The sequence below is a fragment of the Phacochoerus africanus genome, chromosome 8 (genome assembly GCF_016906955.1).
Source record: "Phacochoerus africanus isolate WHEZ1 chromosome 8, ROS_Pafr_v1, whole genome shotgun sequence".
Classification (NCBI taxonomy): Eukaryota; Metazoa; Chordata; class Mammalia; order Artiodactyla; family Suidae; genus Phacochoerus; species Phacochoerus africanus.
The window spans coordinates 159,684,983-159,703,258 of record NC_062551.1 but is presented as its reverse complement, the minus strand read 5'-3'; the positions used below and the strand labels follow the sequence as shown (position 1 = coordinate 159,703,258).

The 18,276-nt window shown below is 46.0% G+C and overlaps 1 protein-coding gene across 1 annotated transcript in view; it reads right to left on the bottom strand.

Annotated features, from left to right (window-relative positions):
* Positions 1-15,266, bottom strand: part of RAB3B (RAB3B, member RAS oncogene family) — a 62,613-nt gene extending 47,347 nt beyond the window's left edge. The window contains exons 1-2 of the mRNA XM_047789124.1: positions 15,108-15,266; positions 6,256-6,483 (exon numbers count right to left, since the gene is read on the bottom strand). Coding sequence (XP_047645080.1) covers positions 6,256-6,483 — 228 coding nt within the window. The 5' untranslated portion in view covers positions 15,108-15,266. The remainder of the gene's footprint in view (positions 1-6,255; positions 6,484-15,107) is intronic.
* Between the last annotated feature and the right edge of the window lie 3,010 nt (positions 15,267-18,276).

The following is an 18,276-nucleotide window of genomic DNA, read 5'->3' as shown; positions in this document are numbered from 1 at the left end:
AATCCCTGGCCTTGCTCAGTGGGTTAAGGATCTGGCGTTGCCGTGAGCTGTGGTGTAGGGTGCAGACATCACAGCTCAGATCCTGCGATGCTGTGGTATAGGCCAACAGATACAGCTCTGATTTGACCCCTAGCCTGGGAACATCTTTATGCCATGGGTGTGGCCCTTAAAAAAAAAAAAAAAAGACTCCTTCTATTTTTCCCAGATTTCATCATTCTGCCCAACCTCTCTTTGGAACTAATGCTGCCTTCCATCTATTTCTTTAATTATAAAAAACCTGTTGGAGAAGGGACCTCTTTCCCCCTCCATGAAGTCTGTCCATGGAGACAGAGGCTCCTACTATGGACCTACGTGGGATGTTTTAGGCCTGAAGCATTAGTAAGTCTGAGCCACAGGGAATTTGACCTTGGGGGCATGTTGTAGAAGCTAATTGCAGCTAGCCACTCATGTCAGCCTATGACTGGGTCTGTATCTCTGATCCCAGAGAGGAGTATCAGCAAGCTCCACTTCCTGAAGACTTGGGCCATGTGTTTCATCCCACCTTGGATCAGTAAGAAGACTGTCACAGATCTCCCCATCTCTCTTACTCTTGTGTCCACCTCTCCATTGGTTCTAGACTTAAGTGGAGGGGAAAAAGAGAGTGTCATTTCTTCATCTCCCTAGAAGCTTAATAAAAACTACTGTTTGTTTAGTGTTTACTCCATGCCAAGGACCACCCTGGTGCTTTATACACATTATCTTTTTAACATCATCAGCCACACAACAAGACAAGTAGAATAATGGAGAAAACACAAGCACCAGAGTGACTGAGGGTTTCAGAGGAGGGAAGTGCAGAGAGAGAAAGAGGATGGAGAATGGCAATACCAAGGCAAGGCCAGGAGTGAGGAGAGTGGCCTATAAACCCTTCACAAAATACAGAGTTCTTGAACTCTCAATAGAAAAATGTTGCACAGGCCAGCCTGTCCATTCCCCAGTCTTTGTACAAGGAACCACAGAGAGAAGTGACACTCCTATCTTTTTTTCCTTTTGGTCTTTTTAGGGCCACACTCATAGCATATAGAAGTTCCCAGGAGAGGGGTCGAATCAGAGCTGCAGCCACCAGCCTACACCACAGTCACAGCAACTTGGGATCCCAGTCTGCAACCTACACCACAGCTCATGGCAATGCTGGATCCTTAACCCACTGAGCAAGGCCCCTAACCCACTGAGCGAGGCCAGGGATCGAACATGAATCCTCCTAGATACTAGTCTGATTCCTTTGCTGCACCACAACGGGAACTCCAACGCTCCTATCTTTAAAGTCCTTTTTAATTTAATTTAATTTTTTTTTTTTTTTTTTTTTTTTTTTGCCGCACTTGTGGCATGTAGAAGCTCCCAGGCCAGGGACTGAAATTTTCTTTCCATGTCCTTACTTGAACAACATCCTATGAGGGAAGAAGAGCAAGTATTACTTTCTCCATCTGATACTTGGGGAAATAGGCCCATGGAGAGGAAGGATTATTCCAGATCACACAACAACTGCAATGCAGGGCAGAGCCAGGACTGGAACCCAAGACTCCAGAGTCCTGGGTCAGCTCAGTCCTCCTCTGATTCTTTCCTTGGCCAGCCCCAGACCCAACTGTGTCAGCAATGGGCCCCACATAGAGGTGGTGAAAGGCCCTCTCCTGCTCTTCTCTTCCCACAGGTCTCTAGTGGTTGCTTGGAAACGGGCACCCAAGCAGTAAGTAGCCTCTAGTCAGGTGCCTTGCTGTGGAGTCATCAGGTCTCCCTCCTGCCACACCTGTACGTGCTCTCACTCTCTATTCATGAGATTTCTGGAGTTCCCATCGTGGCGCAGCAGAAACAAATCCAACAAGGAGCCATGATGTTGCAGTTTCAATCCCTGGCCTCACTCAGTCAGTGGGTTAAGGATCTGGCATTACCTTGAGCTGTGGTGTGAGTCATGGATGCGGCTTGGATCTGATGTTGCTGTGGCTATGGCGTAGGCTGGCAGCTGTAGCTCCAATTAGACCCCTAGCCTGGGAATCTCCGTATGCCTCAGTGCAGCCCTAAAAAGGAAAAAATAAAATAAAATAAAAATAAATGAGACTTCTGCCTTACCCCCACCTCCTCAGTAAGATTCTCTTCTCTTTTACACAACAATTAACCTCTCAGGAAACAAAGGGGGCTCTCAGGGACCTATGTGGTGAGGGACCCTAAGGAACAAGGCGCTACCTATGTCTTCGTCATCCATTATCCCCTAGAGATGATAGAAACTCTTCTTGTGAATGGTCATGCTCAGTGATGCTTATAACCTCTTCTTCCCATTCCACCTTCCACCCAGACAGTGGCTTTTTGAAATCCTCTGGGAGAGATCAAGGGAGCTTGAGAAACTTAATTGAAGATTTCATACAGTGCTAGTGAATCCCTGGAATCTATTCCAGCCCTCCTGGAACCAAGAGGTGGGAAACCTTGAGAGGGAACCCAGTCACTGCTTGCTTGCAGATCAGGAGTAGAGTATAATACTATGTATCCCAACAAACCTGTGAGAGAAGATATTATCTATTCATAGAAGTGAAGTGACTTACTAAAGCTTACAAAACATTAAAAACATAACATCAGGACATTTCATTGTGGCTCAGTGGTAAATGAACCCAACTAGAATCCATGAGGACACAGGTTCAATCCTTGGCCTTGCTCAGTGAGTTAATGATCCGGTGTTGCCGTAAACTGTGGTGTAGATTGCAGATGTGGCTCGGATCCAGCATTACTGTGGTTGTGGCGTAAGCCGGCGGCTACAGCTCTGATTGGAGTCCTAACCTGGGAACCTCCATATGCTGCAAGTGCCGCCCTAAAAAGGCAAAAAGACAAATAAATAAATAAATAACTGTTTTAAAATCAGGAGTTCCCTTGTGGCACAGTGGGTTAAGGACCTGGCATTGTCAATGCAGCAGCTTGGATGGTTGCTATGGCACAAGTTAGAACCCTGCACTGGGAACTTCTGAATGCTGTGAGCATGGCCAAAAAAAAAAAAAAAAATCACAGAACTTTTATAGAATATATATACGTAGATATACATAAGAATATATATGATCCTCCCTCTCCCTAATCAATTAATCATCAAATTCTGTAAATTCTAGTCCTAAATCTCTCATTTCTATCCCTTATGTCATTTTGTCATTGTCTCAGTGTTATATACCAAATGTTTGTTTCCTCCCAAAATCCAAATGTTAATGCCCTAATTCCTAGCGTGGGTATATTGGAAATGGGGACTCAAGGAAGTAACTAAGGTTAATTGAGGTCATAAGGGTGGGGCCCTGACCTGTTAGGATTAGTGTCCTTGCAAGAAGAGACTCCAGAATGCTTGCTCACCCATCTCCAGCATTAAGTGCTAGGGAAAGGCAGTGTGAAGGCATAGGAGGAAGGAAGCCATCTGTAACCCAAGGAGAGAACTCTCACCAGACATCAACCCTGCTGGCACCCTGATCTTAGACTTCTAGTCTTCAGAGCTGTGAGAAAATAAATTTCTGCTGTTTAAACCAACTAGCCTGTGCTATTTTGTTATGGTAGCCTGATCAGACTAACACACTTCGTTTAGGCCCTTATAACTCACTCTAACTCCTAGTTTCTTTGCCTCACATCCAATGACTCCCCAGATTGAAGCCAGAAAATCTGACTTTGTTAAAACCCTCTATAGTTCCCCACTGCCTATGGCAATGGTCTCCAAATTTATAACCCTGTAAGAAAATGTAGGCACAGCACTCACAGTGTTTGTATATTTACTCAGATTACACATATATGCATGTCTTTATACAAAAAATATTAAAATGCATTAAAGTGATATGAATAATATTTAAGTATTTACCTTTTAATGTATTTACAAACAGTAACTTTTTTTATTTTTTGCTACAGAAAAGCACATATGCACACACACCAAAAAAACCCTTTGCTAATTTTTTTTTTTTTTTAGCAAAAGCAATGTGATTGACTATTTCAGATCTAACTAGACTGTCATTGATTTTACCTCAAAACATTGCCATTCCCCTAGGTGTCAAGTAAACATCAGTGCAGCTGTTTTCTGTGCTCGCTTAGGCTTCCTATAATCGATATATATAGTTGTCAATCAGAGGTTTCTTTGCAGGACTCTTGCAAAGCCACATATCCATCATGAGGGTTCATTTAGTTAAAATTAGTGAAATCAATAAATCCACTGAATCAGGCACAGGAACACTGCAAAAGCTCACAATGGGCTAAAAATGAATGAAAGAGTGAGGGAGCCACCACCGTCAGCCCCTTAGGATAGAATATCTCCTCCCACCTGAAGATTTTTCGAGTGTAGGATATGTGACCATCTAATGGTGATGGCGATCAAATGAAGACATCCGTGTCAATCCAGATGGTAAATATCAGTAAACATTTATTTTATATTCAAGGATAAGGATGTACTCTAGTAGTTTCTTCAGCTCCCTAAGGAGTAAGCAGGCAGCTACCCTCTGGCCCAAGACAAGAAGTTTCTATTGTTTAAAGGTCTCCCTGACCCCCAAGCTGCCACCTGATAGCCTCTCCAGCAAGTTTCTGTCTCAGCACCTGCTCCCTGCTCTTTCACAGCCTTGCTCTAGTTGCACGATATTGCTCACCATGCCCCAAACACCCTCTGCTGGAGCACCCCCCTCCCCCCGCACCACTGGCTGCAGGGAGGATGTCAGATTATACAAATGGAAGCACTGGGTACATCACAGATACTTAATAAATGCTTAGTGATTCTCACCACAAGGGAGTTAAACTAGATCAGTGGTTCTTCAATTTTAGCCTACCTCAAAACCACCTGGAAGGCTTATCATAACACATCGTGGGGCTATACCTCAGAGTTTCAGATGCAGTAGATCTGAGGAAGGACCTGAGAGATGCATTTCTAACAAATTCCCAGCTGATATGGATGCTGCTGATCTGGAGACCATAATTCTAGAACCAGTGGATTAAGTGGTCTGAATAGCTTCTCGCATTTTTAATGGTTTTTGATTCTTCAATGCTTTTAATGGAGTCTAAATAAACACAATGAACTTTTATCTCTATAAATTAATACTTAATATGACCACAAATGAAGATATGGGCTAACATGCACTGGGGAGAGAAAAAAGCACTTAATTTAAAAGCAGATCTGAGTTGGAATCCCACTTGGTAGCTGTGTGTTCAACCTAAGGCCAGTTAATCACTTTCTGAACATTTGTCTCATGGTTAATTGTGAGATAATGTTAATACATGGAAATGGTTTGTAAAAAAGAAAAGAACTATATACAGATTATACCAATCACATACATGTACAATGCATTAATGTACTTTGTTAACAAGTTGAATAGACTGATAATAAATAATACATTCTGAATACTTTATGAATTTTCAAAATTTTCAATTCCAGTTCTAATCCATTAGTGAAAAGTATATTGTCTGCATGGTGCTGTATCTCAAATATGTATATATTTTATTAGTACCATTGGTAAATACCAATAATAGTAGCTATGATGTCCAGCTTCCAAGATGATTCCTGATGACCCACACCTCCCAGAATTCATATCCTTGAGCAGTTTCCTCCTACACTGAAACAGTGACTGACAGGAGATGTTAATAAGAAACACTGGCACTTCCTGTTTAGTTTCCTTATGTCACTTTGGAAGGGAATCCTCAAGCCTTCAGATGACTGCAACGCAAGGCAACATCTGGCAGCAACCTTATAAGAGACCATAAGCCAGAAACCATGTCATTCCCAAATGTTTGATCCACTGCAACTCTGTGTTGATGAAGTGTTATTATGTTTCAAGCCATCGAGTTTTGAAGTGATTTATTACTCAGATACAGATTATGGATACAGTAGCTAACATTTATTGTGCATTTACGATGTTCCAGGAACTATGCTAAGCACCCTATTTCGAAGATGCTATAATCGCACAGGGGAAAGCATGGCCCAGAGAGGTTAAGTAACTTAGTCAAGGTTCTATGACAGAACTGGAATCGGAATCCAGATCTCCAAAGTTCAGATTCATAGTCACTCATAGCCAGGATAAAACCTCTTAAGACAGTTAAGCAGCGAAGCCACTAAGTCTCCGAGGAGAGCAAACTTGTATAAAACCAGCAAGGGGCAGTCAGGAACCAGACTTGCAATTGCACTGGTGCCTAACATCATAAGACCCAGAAGTTCTAAACTGGTCCCACTTCCCAGCCTTTGTACTAGCAAACGAGTCAGCTCTTGAGACAATCCTGCTCAAGATGTCCAAGACTCACCCAAATCTGAAGCTTCACACGCTTCTCTTGGCGATAGACAGTCTTCACCTTAAAGTCGATGCCCACGGTGCTGACGAAGGCTGGGGTGAAGGTGTCATCGGCATAGCGGAAGAGGAAGGAAGTTTTGCCAACACTGCTGTTGCCGATGATGAGCAGTTTGAACATATAGTCAAAATTCTGGTCAGAAGCATCTTTGACACCGGCTTTCCCATCAGTCACTGAAGCCATCTGGAGGAGAGACTTGTGGTCACTCAGGAACACACCCCCAAGGTCACCCTGAGTCACCTACTTTTTAATGGTCACACCATCGTTCGCACCCTCATTCCAGCCATCATTTAGGAAATCCCTACTCAAAAACACACTATTCAGTATCACCCCATCACTGCACCTGCCCCAAATGTTGTCTCAGGCTTGGGGTGGAACACAGCTCCTCCTATTCATTCCTTCAGCAAATATTTACTGAGCACATTGTTCTGGGTCAAGCCCTGTGCTGGGCAAGGGGAATACAAATATGAATCAGACATGGTGTCTGACCTCTGAGTAGCCATAGATGAAAAAGCTCATAAACACAGAGTAACAAAGCTGTAAGTCAGTGATAAGACAGAGGGTAGCCTTGGCTGAGGAAGCCCACAAGAAGCATCTAACCCAACCTGGAGGCATGCTGGTAAAGAGAGTCTCCTAAAGGAGGTAGCTCCTGAACCGAGTGGTGTTTCTTGTTTTGGTTTTTTGGGTTTTGGGGGGGGAGTTTCTTTGATCCTTTTTGGGCCACACTGGAGGCATATGGAAGTTCCCAGGCTAGGGGTTGAATCAGAGCTACAGCTGCTGGCCTACACCACAGCAATGTGGGATCTAAGCCATGTCTGCAATCTTAACCCACTGAGCAAGGCCAGGAATCAAACCTGCGTCCTCATGAATGCTAGTCAGATTCATTTCTGCTGAGCCATGACAGGAACTCCCTAAGCTGAGTTTTGAAGGAAAAAAAAAAAAGACCAAAAAACCAAAGGCTTGAACATTACAGGAAAGCCCCAAAGCAGGACTATCACTCCTCTGTTTCAAAAGCTTTCATGGCTCCTCATAGCTCTAAAGATCCAACCCAAGCTGTTCAACTTGACAAAGACCGAACTAACCAAGGAATAAATTCTCTAAACTTTATCTTCTCCCAAGACTTCTCTCTACCAACCTATGCTATTTTTATACCAAATTACACACGTTGCACCACATATGCCATGTTATTTCTTGCTTTTGGCCCTTTAGCTACAACACTTCTCCTCCTAATAAACTCCTATTCAACTCTAGATTCAAAGGAAGTCTCATCTCCCCTGTGTAGGGCAGAGGCACGCACTCCTGCCCCTATGCTCCCAGGACCCTCTACCAGCACTTGTATCATTTCACAACTGTTTACTCTTCCAGCTCCCCCTTCATCTAGGACTGAACGTACTTCATTTCTGTGTCTCTGCCTTCTAGCACATGAACTAGTACCTAATCAGCACTCAGTAAATGTGTGCTGAATTAATAAAAGTTATGTCACTGGGATTTCCCACTGTGGCTCAGTGGAAACAAACCTGACTAGTATCCATGAGGATGCAGGTTCAATCCCTGGCCTCACTCAGTGGGTTAAGGATCTGGTGTTGTCTTGAGCCACGGTGAAAGCTGGAGATGCGGCTCAGATCTGGCATTGCTATGGCCGTGGTGTTGGCTGGCAGCTGCAGCTCTGATTCTACCCCTAGCATGGGAATATCCATATGCTGCAGGTGCCACCCTAAAAAGCAAAAAAAAAAAAAAAAAAAAAGTCACGTCACCACTCTGGGTCCCAATCTCATCATCTGGAAAAAGGGGAGAAAAATTTCTGCCCTGCTTTTTTCACAAGGCTGTTACAGGACTCAAATGAGATAACAAGGAGTAAGACCTTAATAAGATGGTAAATGCAAATAGGTGTGCATACAAGTCATTACTATTCCAAACCCTTCAAAGCCTAGATCCTTCATTTATTTATTTGTTCATTTGCTCAGTCATTCATTCAGCAAGTATTTACTATGTGCCGGACCTTCCCTGAAACCCTGGCCCTCTCAGACCTGCCACCATCCTCTCCTCTCCTGAAACACTTTGGATCTGAATGTCATAATCCAGCACTTGGTCCCACAATCTTATTTGCTTCTTTTTTTCTTTTTTGGCCGTACCCAAGGCATATGGAAGTTCCTGGGCCATGGATCAAATCCAAGGCATAGCTGCAACCTATGCCACAGCCAAAGCAATGCTGGAACCTTAACCCATTGTACCATGCTGGGGATTAGAACCCGCGCTGCTGCAGAGACAATGCTGGATCCTTAACCTGCTGTGCTACAATGGGAACTCCTTATTTGCTTTTAAATTTACTTTTATTTTGTTGCTTGCTCTACATCTTACTAGCTCCGGGTACCCTGCAGATACACCTGCAATCATTCCTCCTGCTCAGCACTGGGTACTCGGACAGGCTGGGTGAGCGGTCAGAAGAGGATGGGAGGTCAGCCCTAACATAAGATAGTGTCCAGAGTGTCACTTTCTTTAGGAATCCCTGCTGTTTTTTCCTCAAAGAAAAAGAAAGAGAGCGAAACTGATGGATTTATCTCTCTGGGCCCCTCTCAGATGAGCTGTAAAGACAAGGGGCTGACAAATGCAGATTAAAAGCTCAAAGCCAGACAAATATGTGGGATTATTAGCAGCCCTTAATGATACTTGTTTGAATATGCCATCACTAGCCTTCAGGAGCTGGTTTTTCCTTCCCCTTTTTTCCCAGCTCTCTCTGCTCAAACTGTCTCAGAGCCCTAACTTTTCAGTTTTCCATGGTACAAGATGCAGAGCCCATTCAAGAATTGGCAATTTAAAGGAATTATGCTTTTTTTCTCAAAAACAAGGAAAACAATCACAGCCATCCCCCACTCTCTGCTGCTAGTTGTCTTTGTTTACAAGAGAAAGTTTCTCCTTTGAGAGTATATATGCATTATAAAATGTTAGAAAAAAAAAACCACAAGAGTGTAAAAAAGAAAAATTCAAATTACTAGATATCCCATCCACTCAGAAACTGCTGCTGTTAACATCTGAAGTATATTTCCTCCTTTATTTTTTCATGCAACAAAGTGCATCTATTTTGAAATTATATCTTACTCTTTGTTCATTTAAAAGGTAATACATTGTAGTATACCTGGGCCTCAATATTACCAGCAAATATTTGTTAAGCATTCGTTACTTCTGCTGAAAGATACGATGGTGACAATAAACATAACATATTACCATTTACTGAGCACTGTGATGATGCGATGTAATAAAAGACGTGTATTTGGTCTGGTTACCTGGTTTCAGGCAGAGCTCCTAAAATCTTTGGAATCTCCAGCAGTGCACGTGATAAGTGTCTTGCTGTATGCTAATGAGATGACTGGTGGCTGGGGCTCCAGGACAGCCTCAGAGTGGGGACTGGTTGCCAGAGGAACCAACCACATGACTAGAGAGCTAGAATTTTCAGCACCACCCCCTAAACTCTGAGAAGGGGAGAAAGACTGGAGATCAAGTTGAGGACTAAAAGCCAAGGACTTCATCAATCATGCCAACAGTAATGAAGTCTTCATAAAAAACCCTAACCAGGAGTTCCCGTCGTGGCATAGTGGAAACGAATCCGACTAGGAACCATGAAGTTGCGGGTTCAATCCCTGGCCTCGCTCAGTGAGTTAAGGATCCGGCATTGCTGTGGCTCTGGCGTAGGCTGGCAGCTACAGCTCTGATTAGACCCCCTAGCCTGGGAACCTCCATATGCTGTGGGTGCAGCCCTAAAAAGACAAAAACAAAAAAACAAAACAAAACAAAAAACCCTAACCAAAGAGGTATGGGGATCTTCCAGGCTGGTGATCACGGGGAAGTGCTGGGAGGGCAGCAAGCCTGGAGAGGGCATGGAAGTGCCAAGACCACCTTTCCCCATACCCTGCCCTATGCATCTCTTCCATCTGGCTCTTCCTGAGTCATATCCTTTTACGCTTTTACAATAAAACAGTAACCTAGTTTTTAAAAAAGGCAATACACACTGAAAATAATTCAAACAACTTTTACTATCTGTAAGTATTACTCTATCTGTAATTTGCACTATTTTCTTAACTTTTAGCATAAAAAGTAATATCCCACTGTAGTGCAGTGGTTTGGGAGTCTGACGGCGGCACCTTGCGTCACTGCAAAGGTGAGGCTTCATCCCAGCCCTGCCCAGTGGGTTAAGGATTCAGCGTGGTCACAGCTGTGGTGTGGATTCAATCCCTGGCCCAGGAACTCCATTTCCCATGGGGCAGTGAAGGAAGGAAGAATAACTTTACTGAAACACAGATTTGATCCTTACCTCAATTTCCTTTCATTTATCCTCTACATAGACCTGGGAGGTAAGACTGGAAGGGCAGAGGTTATTATTTCCATTGATCAAGAAGGGAACTGAGGGTCAGAAATTACAAGGATTTGCCCAAACCTCACAGCTAACAGCCGAGATTAGACCTCGTACCATGCAGTAATATGGGAAAAGTCAAAATCCCTGCTCTATTCCTCAGGTGAATTCTTAGGCAAGTCATATCACCTCCCTAAGCCACAGCATTTTTACCTTAAAACAGAAAATACCACCAACTTCACTGAGCTATGGTACCAACAGAGTGAGCAGTTCCCACATAATAATCTGACATGGTTTCTTGACCTATGAGAGGTATGCAATAAATATTAATTCACTGGCTTCTTTAATTCACTTTGGCAGCCAAATCTTCTTCAACTGCCCTCTCCCTGATCTGGGCTCCATAATTTGAGCTTCAATTAACTATCTGTCTTGCCTTCTGGATTCAGCTGAGTTTCATCCAGTCACAAGCCCGGTCAACATTTACTCTAGAGTAAATCCTTGGACATGTTACTCCTTTCAATAAAAACATATATTGAGCATTTGCCATGTGCCAGACTATCGATATAAATGTTGTATTATTGGTCATTTTTCGGATGCAGCTGTTTGCACTTAGATTTCTAGAATTAGAAGGGATTTTGGAGTGGCAGCTTTATCATAAGAAAAAAGCTGGCTCCTAGTTCCAGCTTTCCCAAGTACCACAATGTATGAACTTGGACAGGTGACCTAACCTCTAAGCCTTGGGGTCCTCATCTATGATACACTCATATGACCTACCTCAGAAGGCTGCTGTGAATGTTGAATAAGAACATATATATAAGTGTGCTTCATATGTACACTGTATGGAGAAAACTACGAGTGGCCTTGTGAATCATCAGCAGAAGAAGTTCCTGCCTTGATGAGCTAGGTCTGCCACGGCTGTGAGGCAAGAGTAAAAAATAGCTTCAATTCCTGATCTGATCCACTGCCCTTCACTTTACAGGTTAAATAAATAAATAAATAAATATGGAGGCTCCACAAAGAGAAGTGATTTGTCAAAGGTCACACAGCAAGGCAGTTGGAACATCATTACTAGAACTTGTCATCTCATGACTCCCAGATTGGATTGGGCTGAGGGGAAATAAGAACTACAACAACGTTAGGGTGACTGAAAAAAGCATCCCCAGCACCCTGAGATCGCCTTCCTAGCACTTGCCATACTGTACTGTCAACATCTGTTTATGTGCACACAGCGTAGCTGTCCCAGAAAGTGGTGTGAGAACAGGGAGAGGCAGACAGTGGAGAGATTCGGTTGGAGGGCAGGTCCAGCTGAGAGCGCCCCGAGGGGATCTTCTGGGGGTGGGGGTGGGGTGGGGGCTATACAACATTTGGAAGCGAGGTAAAAACCATCCCAGCAGGCAGCCGCCTGAGGCAGATCTGAGCAGACAGGTCACTGCAGGCTGGTGTGTGCAGAACTGCATTTGTAAGATAAGCATCAATCGGATTGTCCCTCTTTTGTGACAGTCACACAAATGACAGAGCTGGGTAGCTCACTGTCTTCGTGACAAGCAATACAGATGAAGGCCCAGGCACCATCTGGGAAGTCATCTCTGGTTGCAGGCTGGTGGAAAGAAGAAAAGAGTTCCTCAAAGGGTTGGTGTGAAAAACAAGTAACACTTTCAGTCGGATAAGCAGCTAAGGAAGAAGCTAACTTAAGCTAAGGAAGAGGGAGGGAGAGGAGACAGCCCTAACATCCAGTAAGAAGAGATCAGCTGAATACATATAGTAAAGAAGTAAATGGATGAACTTCGCTTTTGATGGAAAGAGCGCAAGATTAAGTCAGAGAGACCTGGGCTGAGCTCTGGCTCTCTAAGTAGTTGTATGACCTCAGGCAGATCACACCCTGGGCCTCAATGTCCTCATCTATAAAATGAGTTAACGAAACAACTTCTGGGCAAACTATAGTAAGAATTAAAATCAATATCTGAGAGATTGTTTTATAGCTTTATATACCCCTTTCAAAAAAATTTCATTTGTTTGTGTGCTTCATGTTTTCTTCTACCGAGTCATCCTGGGTAGTGGAATTAGCTTGGGGTTCCAAATCGAACAGACTAGATTCAGTTTCCAGGTCTACCACTATTAGCTGTGAGATCTTGGCAAGAAATTTTACATGAGTAAGACACAGTTTCCTCATTTGTAAAACAAGCATTGTTGGGAAGATTACAGTCAGTGTTGGTGAAGCATCTAGATAGTATATGACATGCAGCAGGTGCTCAGCAAATGCAACTCTGTCTTCCTTTTGGAACACTTATCAGTGATAATAAGGAGGGAGTTGGGCAATGTGCACCTCATGCTACTATATGCAACCTCCTTCCTAAAGCCATACCCTATTAACTTCTCTAATTCAGTCTTTCTTTAGACCATTCCTCACCAGCAGCCCAGCCCAGCGCCTCACTGTTCTCTTAGACCCATAGAAACAGTACTGTAATAGCTACGATTTAGTGAGCACCTACTAAATGCCAGGCACTCTACTAGGAGTTTTTGATGCGTTCTATCTTGCATACCATAGACGTTTGATAAATGTTCACTTCCTTCTCCAGACTGGAAAGAGAGAGTCGTGGGTGTGACCACTGACATAACACAGGCACACCTGCATAACACCGGTGGCTTTTCTCTTTCGTACGGTGCTTTACAGTTTATGAAACCCACATTATCATATTTTATTCTCACAACAACTCTTGGGGATAGATGAGGAAACTGAGGCAGGAGCAAAACTACAGCTCAATTATTCACTCAGTCAGCATTCACTGAGCACCTATTATGTGCCAGGTCCTGTGCTCTACTCTGAGGAGGTGAAGAGAAACCACAGGAGTTTCAGCTTAGAGAGGAAAACTTTTTAATCATCCTCTCTAGGTTACTCATGTCTCCTTTCATATCCTAAACCTTAAGAAACTGGAGATTTCTTTCTTGGACTAGAGATCATTTTAGATTTTTGTCTTCCATACTATTTCTCCTCATAGGAATTTACTTGCCTTTGCTGCTAGCTGAATCCTTCATGACCAGAAAGTCTTCCCTGACCCACTATCCTCTGGCAAAATGTCTTTGCTCTGGCTAACACAGGACCAGGGCCTCCCAGTACCATAGATAGGGCTTTTCATGAATTCCATTGTCTTTCTAGGCTCAGAGCAGGTGGTATCTACCTGTACACACACATACATCCACTTTTTTTTACTATCCCCCCACCCTTTTCCATCTGGATTCCAAGAAGTTGGGGTAGATGGCCTTGTCCTGCTCCCACTCCCCTCCACACCTCTATTAGTTTCCAGAGGCTGCCACCTTGCCCTCCCTAAAATCTTTGAAGAACAGAGTCAGCCTGTGCATTAATTCCTTTGTCAAAGATTCTCTTCTTGTCCCTGATCCCAGGTAGCAGTGTAACAGAGCCCAGTGCCTGCATCCCCCTCCTCAGTCTCCTGAGGAGCTAAGACATGGCTAGCGCCTAGATGCCCTTGGACTGCGCTCTGGGCCCCCCTCATCTTTCCACTCTCACACCACAATCCACACCTGGCCTATTCTCCATCCCCTGCCCAGCCCATCCACCCGGCTAAACTCTCGAAGTTCCCTGACAGTTCCTCCACTCCCAGCTGCCAAGCCACTGCTCTATTTCAGGGCTTCTCCAAGTGCTACTCCTGGCCAGCACGCAGTGCCCAGAGCCCACATCCAAGGCCACGGCTCTCCTTCTCCATGGGCTCCCCACCCCTTTCTCTGCAGTCCGGATAGACTCAACCTTGCCTCCCACCTTCTGGTTCTTCAAAGCTTCCCATCCTCAAACCCAGCCCCTCTCCTCCCTCAGGTTGCCCCCCCCCCCCTTGCCAACACCCGGCTGGGCCCTGGCTCCGCACCACACTCACTTTCCCTCTCCCTGACCAGCGCCCCTTCCCCTCATCACCTCACTCCTCTCCAGCCCCCACTCCACCCCTGCCAGCCGGCCCCCTCTTCTTTAGCTCTTTACTTGGGCGCCTCACCTTCTCTCCCCTCAATCTTCTCGCTTCAGCACCCCCTTCAGCGGGTACCCTCTGCCCGCACTGCCCACCTCGGCTTCCACCTAAGATCCCCGCCCGCAACGCCCCTACCCACCTTTCCCCCTCCACGAGCAGTCCCTGCGCTCCAGCTGCCGTTCATCCTCTCCCCCAGCTCTGGCGCCCTCTTTCTTGCCCGCCCCCCACCGCGGCCCCTGCCTTGAAAGCTCCCCTTGCGGCCCTCACCGGGATCCAGTCCGGGCAGACACCCCCTCAGCACCCCCCTCCCCAGGGTACCCGCCCATGCACTGCAGCGGTCCCTCCTGAGTGGCCTCCCCTGGCTCCTTCTCCTCGGCGTCCGCTCCACTGACCTGGGCTCCTTCTCAACGCCCGCTCACTGCCCCCAGCGCTCCGCGCCGGGATCCAGTCCCAGATGCTCCCCGGGCGCGCTGCCTGGCCGCACCCCTTACCTGGGACTCCGGGTGAGGACAAGCGGCTCCCTCCCTGGCAGCGCCGCGGAAGCCCTGGACCTGGCGGTGGGCGGCAGGAGGCGCAGCGGGTTCACGGAGCAGGGCAGTGCGGGGCGGGTCTGGTTCCCACAGCGGCGACTTAGGGCTGAGGCTCCAGCTGCAGCTGGGCGGGTTGCTGCCGCGTCCAGGCCGCACCCACGCCCCGCCCAGGGGCGGAGTCCGTATTCGCCCGGCCCCCGCTCCGGGCAGGTGTAGGGAATGGGAGGTCTCCTGAGGACTTGGAGCTCGCCAACGACTATGGTAATTGATCTTAATTCTCACCCCTCGTTCCACAGATTGAACTTACTGGGATGATCAGGGAGCTTTGATGATAATGTAGATAACGATGGGTTTGTGGCTTCGCCATTTCCAAAGCACTTTCCTGTCCATTACGTCGTTTCAACCTCACAAAAGCCCAGGGAGAGGCAGAATCTGGACTGCTGTCTTTGAGTGAAACGAAGCCAGAAACCTGGGCATTGTCCTCTACCCTATGCACTTCACACCCCACAGCCCATCAGCCGGGTAATATGGCCTCCCTAACATAACCTATCCCTTCCCTTCCTCTCCGTCTCCACTGCTCTCACCCTGGGTCAGGCCTCATCACTCCTTGCCTGGACTAAAGCAACAGTCTCCTCATGGGTCTCCCTGCCTCCACTCCCAGTCCATCATCTACACCAGCAGCCTGCGTGATTGTTCTAAACGTCACCATCAACCCTTATGAAACAAACAAAACAAAACAAAATATTTGCAATGGCTCCCTATTACCAGTAGTAGCCTGGAATAAGAAAATACTCTTTCCTGGTCATTAGGAAGTCCCAGCTTTGCCAGATAAGGCAGCCACGAAAGCTAATTAGCACCCCACCCTTCTGTGAGGACCTAGACTTCAAGTTTTCCTGAGGTCACAGGAACCAGCTGCAAGCTTTGGGTTTTGTTTGTCTGTTTTTTGTCTTCCTGCCTCTTCTAGGGCCACTCCCACGGCATATGGAGGTTCCCAGGCTAGGAGTCTAATCGGAGCTGTAGCAGCCGGCCTACACCACAGCTGCGGCAACACAGGATCCTTAACCCACTGAGCAAGGACAGAGATTGAACCCTCAACCTCGTGGTTCCCAGTCGGATTCCTTAAACACTGAGCCACGACTGGGAACTTTGGTTTAGAATCACTGCCCTCTACATACTCTTCCCCAATCTCAAATCTTAAAGGTCTGAGTCAGATACCAAAACATATTTTCCCCACATTCTGTTATGACCTTAACTGCAATTTGTCTCTTTGGCCAGAGGAATCACTCAATTAACAGCCCCTCTGGTTGTCAGACTTCTCTCTCAGATTCATCCTTGTGCTGTTCTGAGCTACTCCACCCTACCCCTTCCACTCACTTTCTCACAGTCCACTTCCCAGCATCCTTGTCCACTGTGCCCTCCAGAATCCTTTTCCTTTGTCAGCAAACTCTCCTACACCCTCTACTGTTTCAGAGGCCACTCAAGTTATTTCTTTGCCTTTACTGAAACTTGACCCTCCTCCCAGACTCGTCTGGTAGCCCTCTGCAGGAAGCCTTCTCTCGTTCACCCTCCCCACACACCACAGCCCCAGGAGGTGGGTCAGCATTGCCTCTTGCCCTTGTACAAAAGTTCCTTCTCCTTAGGTCTCCAGCCCTACTACTGTTCACCTCTCCTCATCAAGGATATCATCTCTGACTCCCACCCACTCCCTGTGCATGGACAATTTCCGCCCCTGCTCATGGCCATCCTCGTTACCCCTGTACTGCCATCCTCCTGGTGCCCTCAGCAGCCATGTGGTTTCCTGTTCCCTCTGCTCTTGGTCTTCACATCACCTCCCATCATGGTCACACCTTGAATTTCTTTTCTTTCTTTCTTGACTTCTTTCTTTCTTTTTTTCTCTCTTTCTCTCTTTTGTTCTTTCATTCCTTTTTTCTTTCTCTCTCTCTCTTTTGGACACCCACGACATATGGAAGTTCCCAGGCCAGGGACTGTATCCGAGCCGTAGCTGCCATCCACACCACAGCTACAGCCATGCTGGATTCTTAACCCACTGGGCCAGGTGGGGGATCAAACCCATGCCTCAGCAGCAACTTGAGCTGCTGCAGAGACAATTCAGGATACTTAACCCACTACACCACAGCCGGGAACACACCTTGAACGTCTTAATCACTCAGAACTAGTGCCTCCGTGATCTTAAAATCAAATACCCTACACTAGCCACTCATCCCTTTCTACCACGAGGCCCTAGTTTCCTCGTTTCAAAATGGGTGTGATGCTAACGATGATTCACTCTTCACAGAAATAATGAGATAGTACATAAAGCCATCCTTTTAAAGCTGTGAGACCATATGAGAACAGATGGTATTGCGCTTACACCGCCTCAGGTCTTCTCCTGCTTCCCTGAAAGGCCACATAGTAAAACGAAGAGCACAGACTTGGAGCCAGACAGATGTGGTTCTCAATCCTTGCTCTACACACTTACTTGTGTGATCTTACGTAAATTTCCTCATTTTTCTGACACACCCACCTCGTCCTCAGCTGTGGAAATAGTAGTAATCAAATAAGAAAATGCGATAGCTGCTGAAAAGCCCTTGCCAGAGCGCCAGGCACATAGTAAGCCCTCGATAAAGAGGAAACACTGTGGTTATTGTAACAAAAAAAAAAACATTGTATTTTTAGCCCCAACTGCCTTCCAAACAGGATAGACCCTAATGTACAGAGGTCCTTTTGTCATATTTAGGGCCCTGAGGAGTGTGGATTCGTAAGTGTGAGAGGAGAAGGGAGACACTAACCTTCTCTGTGCAAATAAAAGGAGAAGGGCCGTCCTCTGGTGGCTCAGTGGGTTAAAGAGCCAGTGTTGTCACTGCTGTGGTTTGGATCACTGCTGTGGCATGGGTTCGATTCCTGGCCCCAGAACTTCCACATGTTGGGTGCACATCCAAAAAAGGGGGAGAAGAACGTGGAATTCACTTGGCAAAATGGGCGGGAGAGATAATAAAGAGCTGGGAGGGGGAAAGGAAAAGATGAGACAGAGAGTCTGTGTAAGGGTAGGTCCTATATGGGTAAAGGGTCAGAAGAAACCTCTGTGGCAGGTGGACAAAGGGTATTTGAGCCCTGAAGTGTATGAAATGGG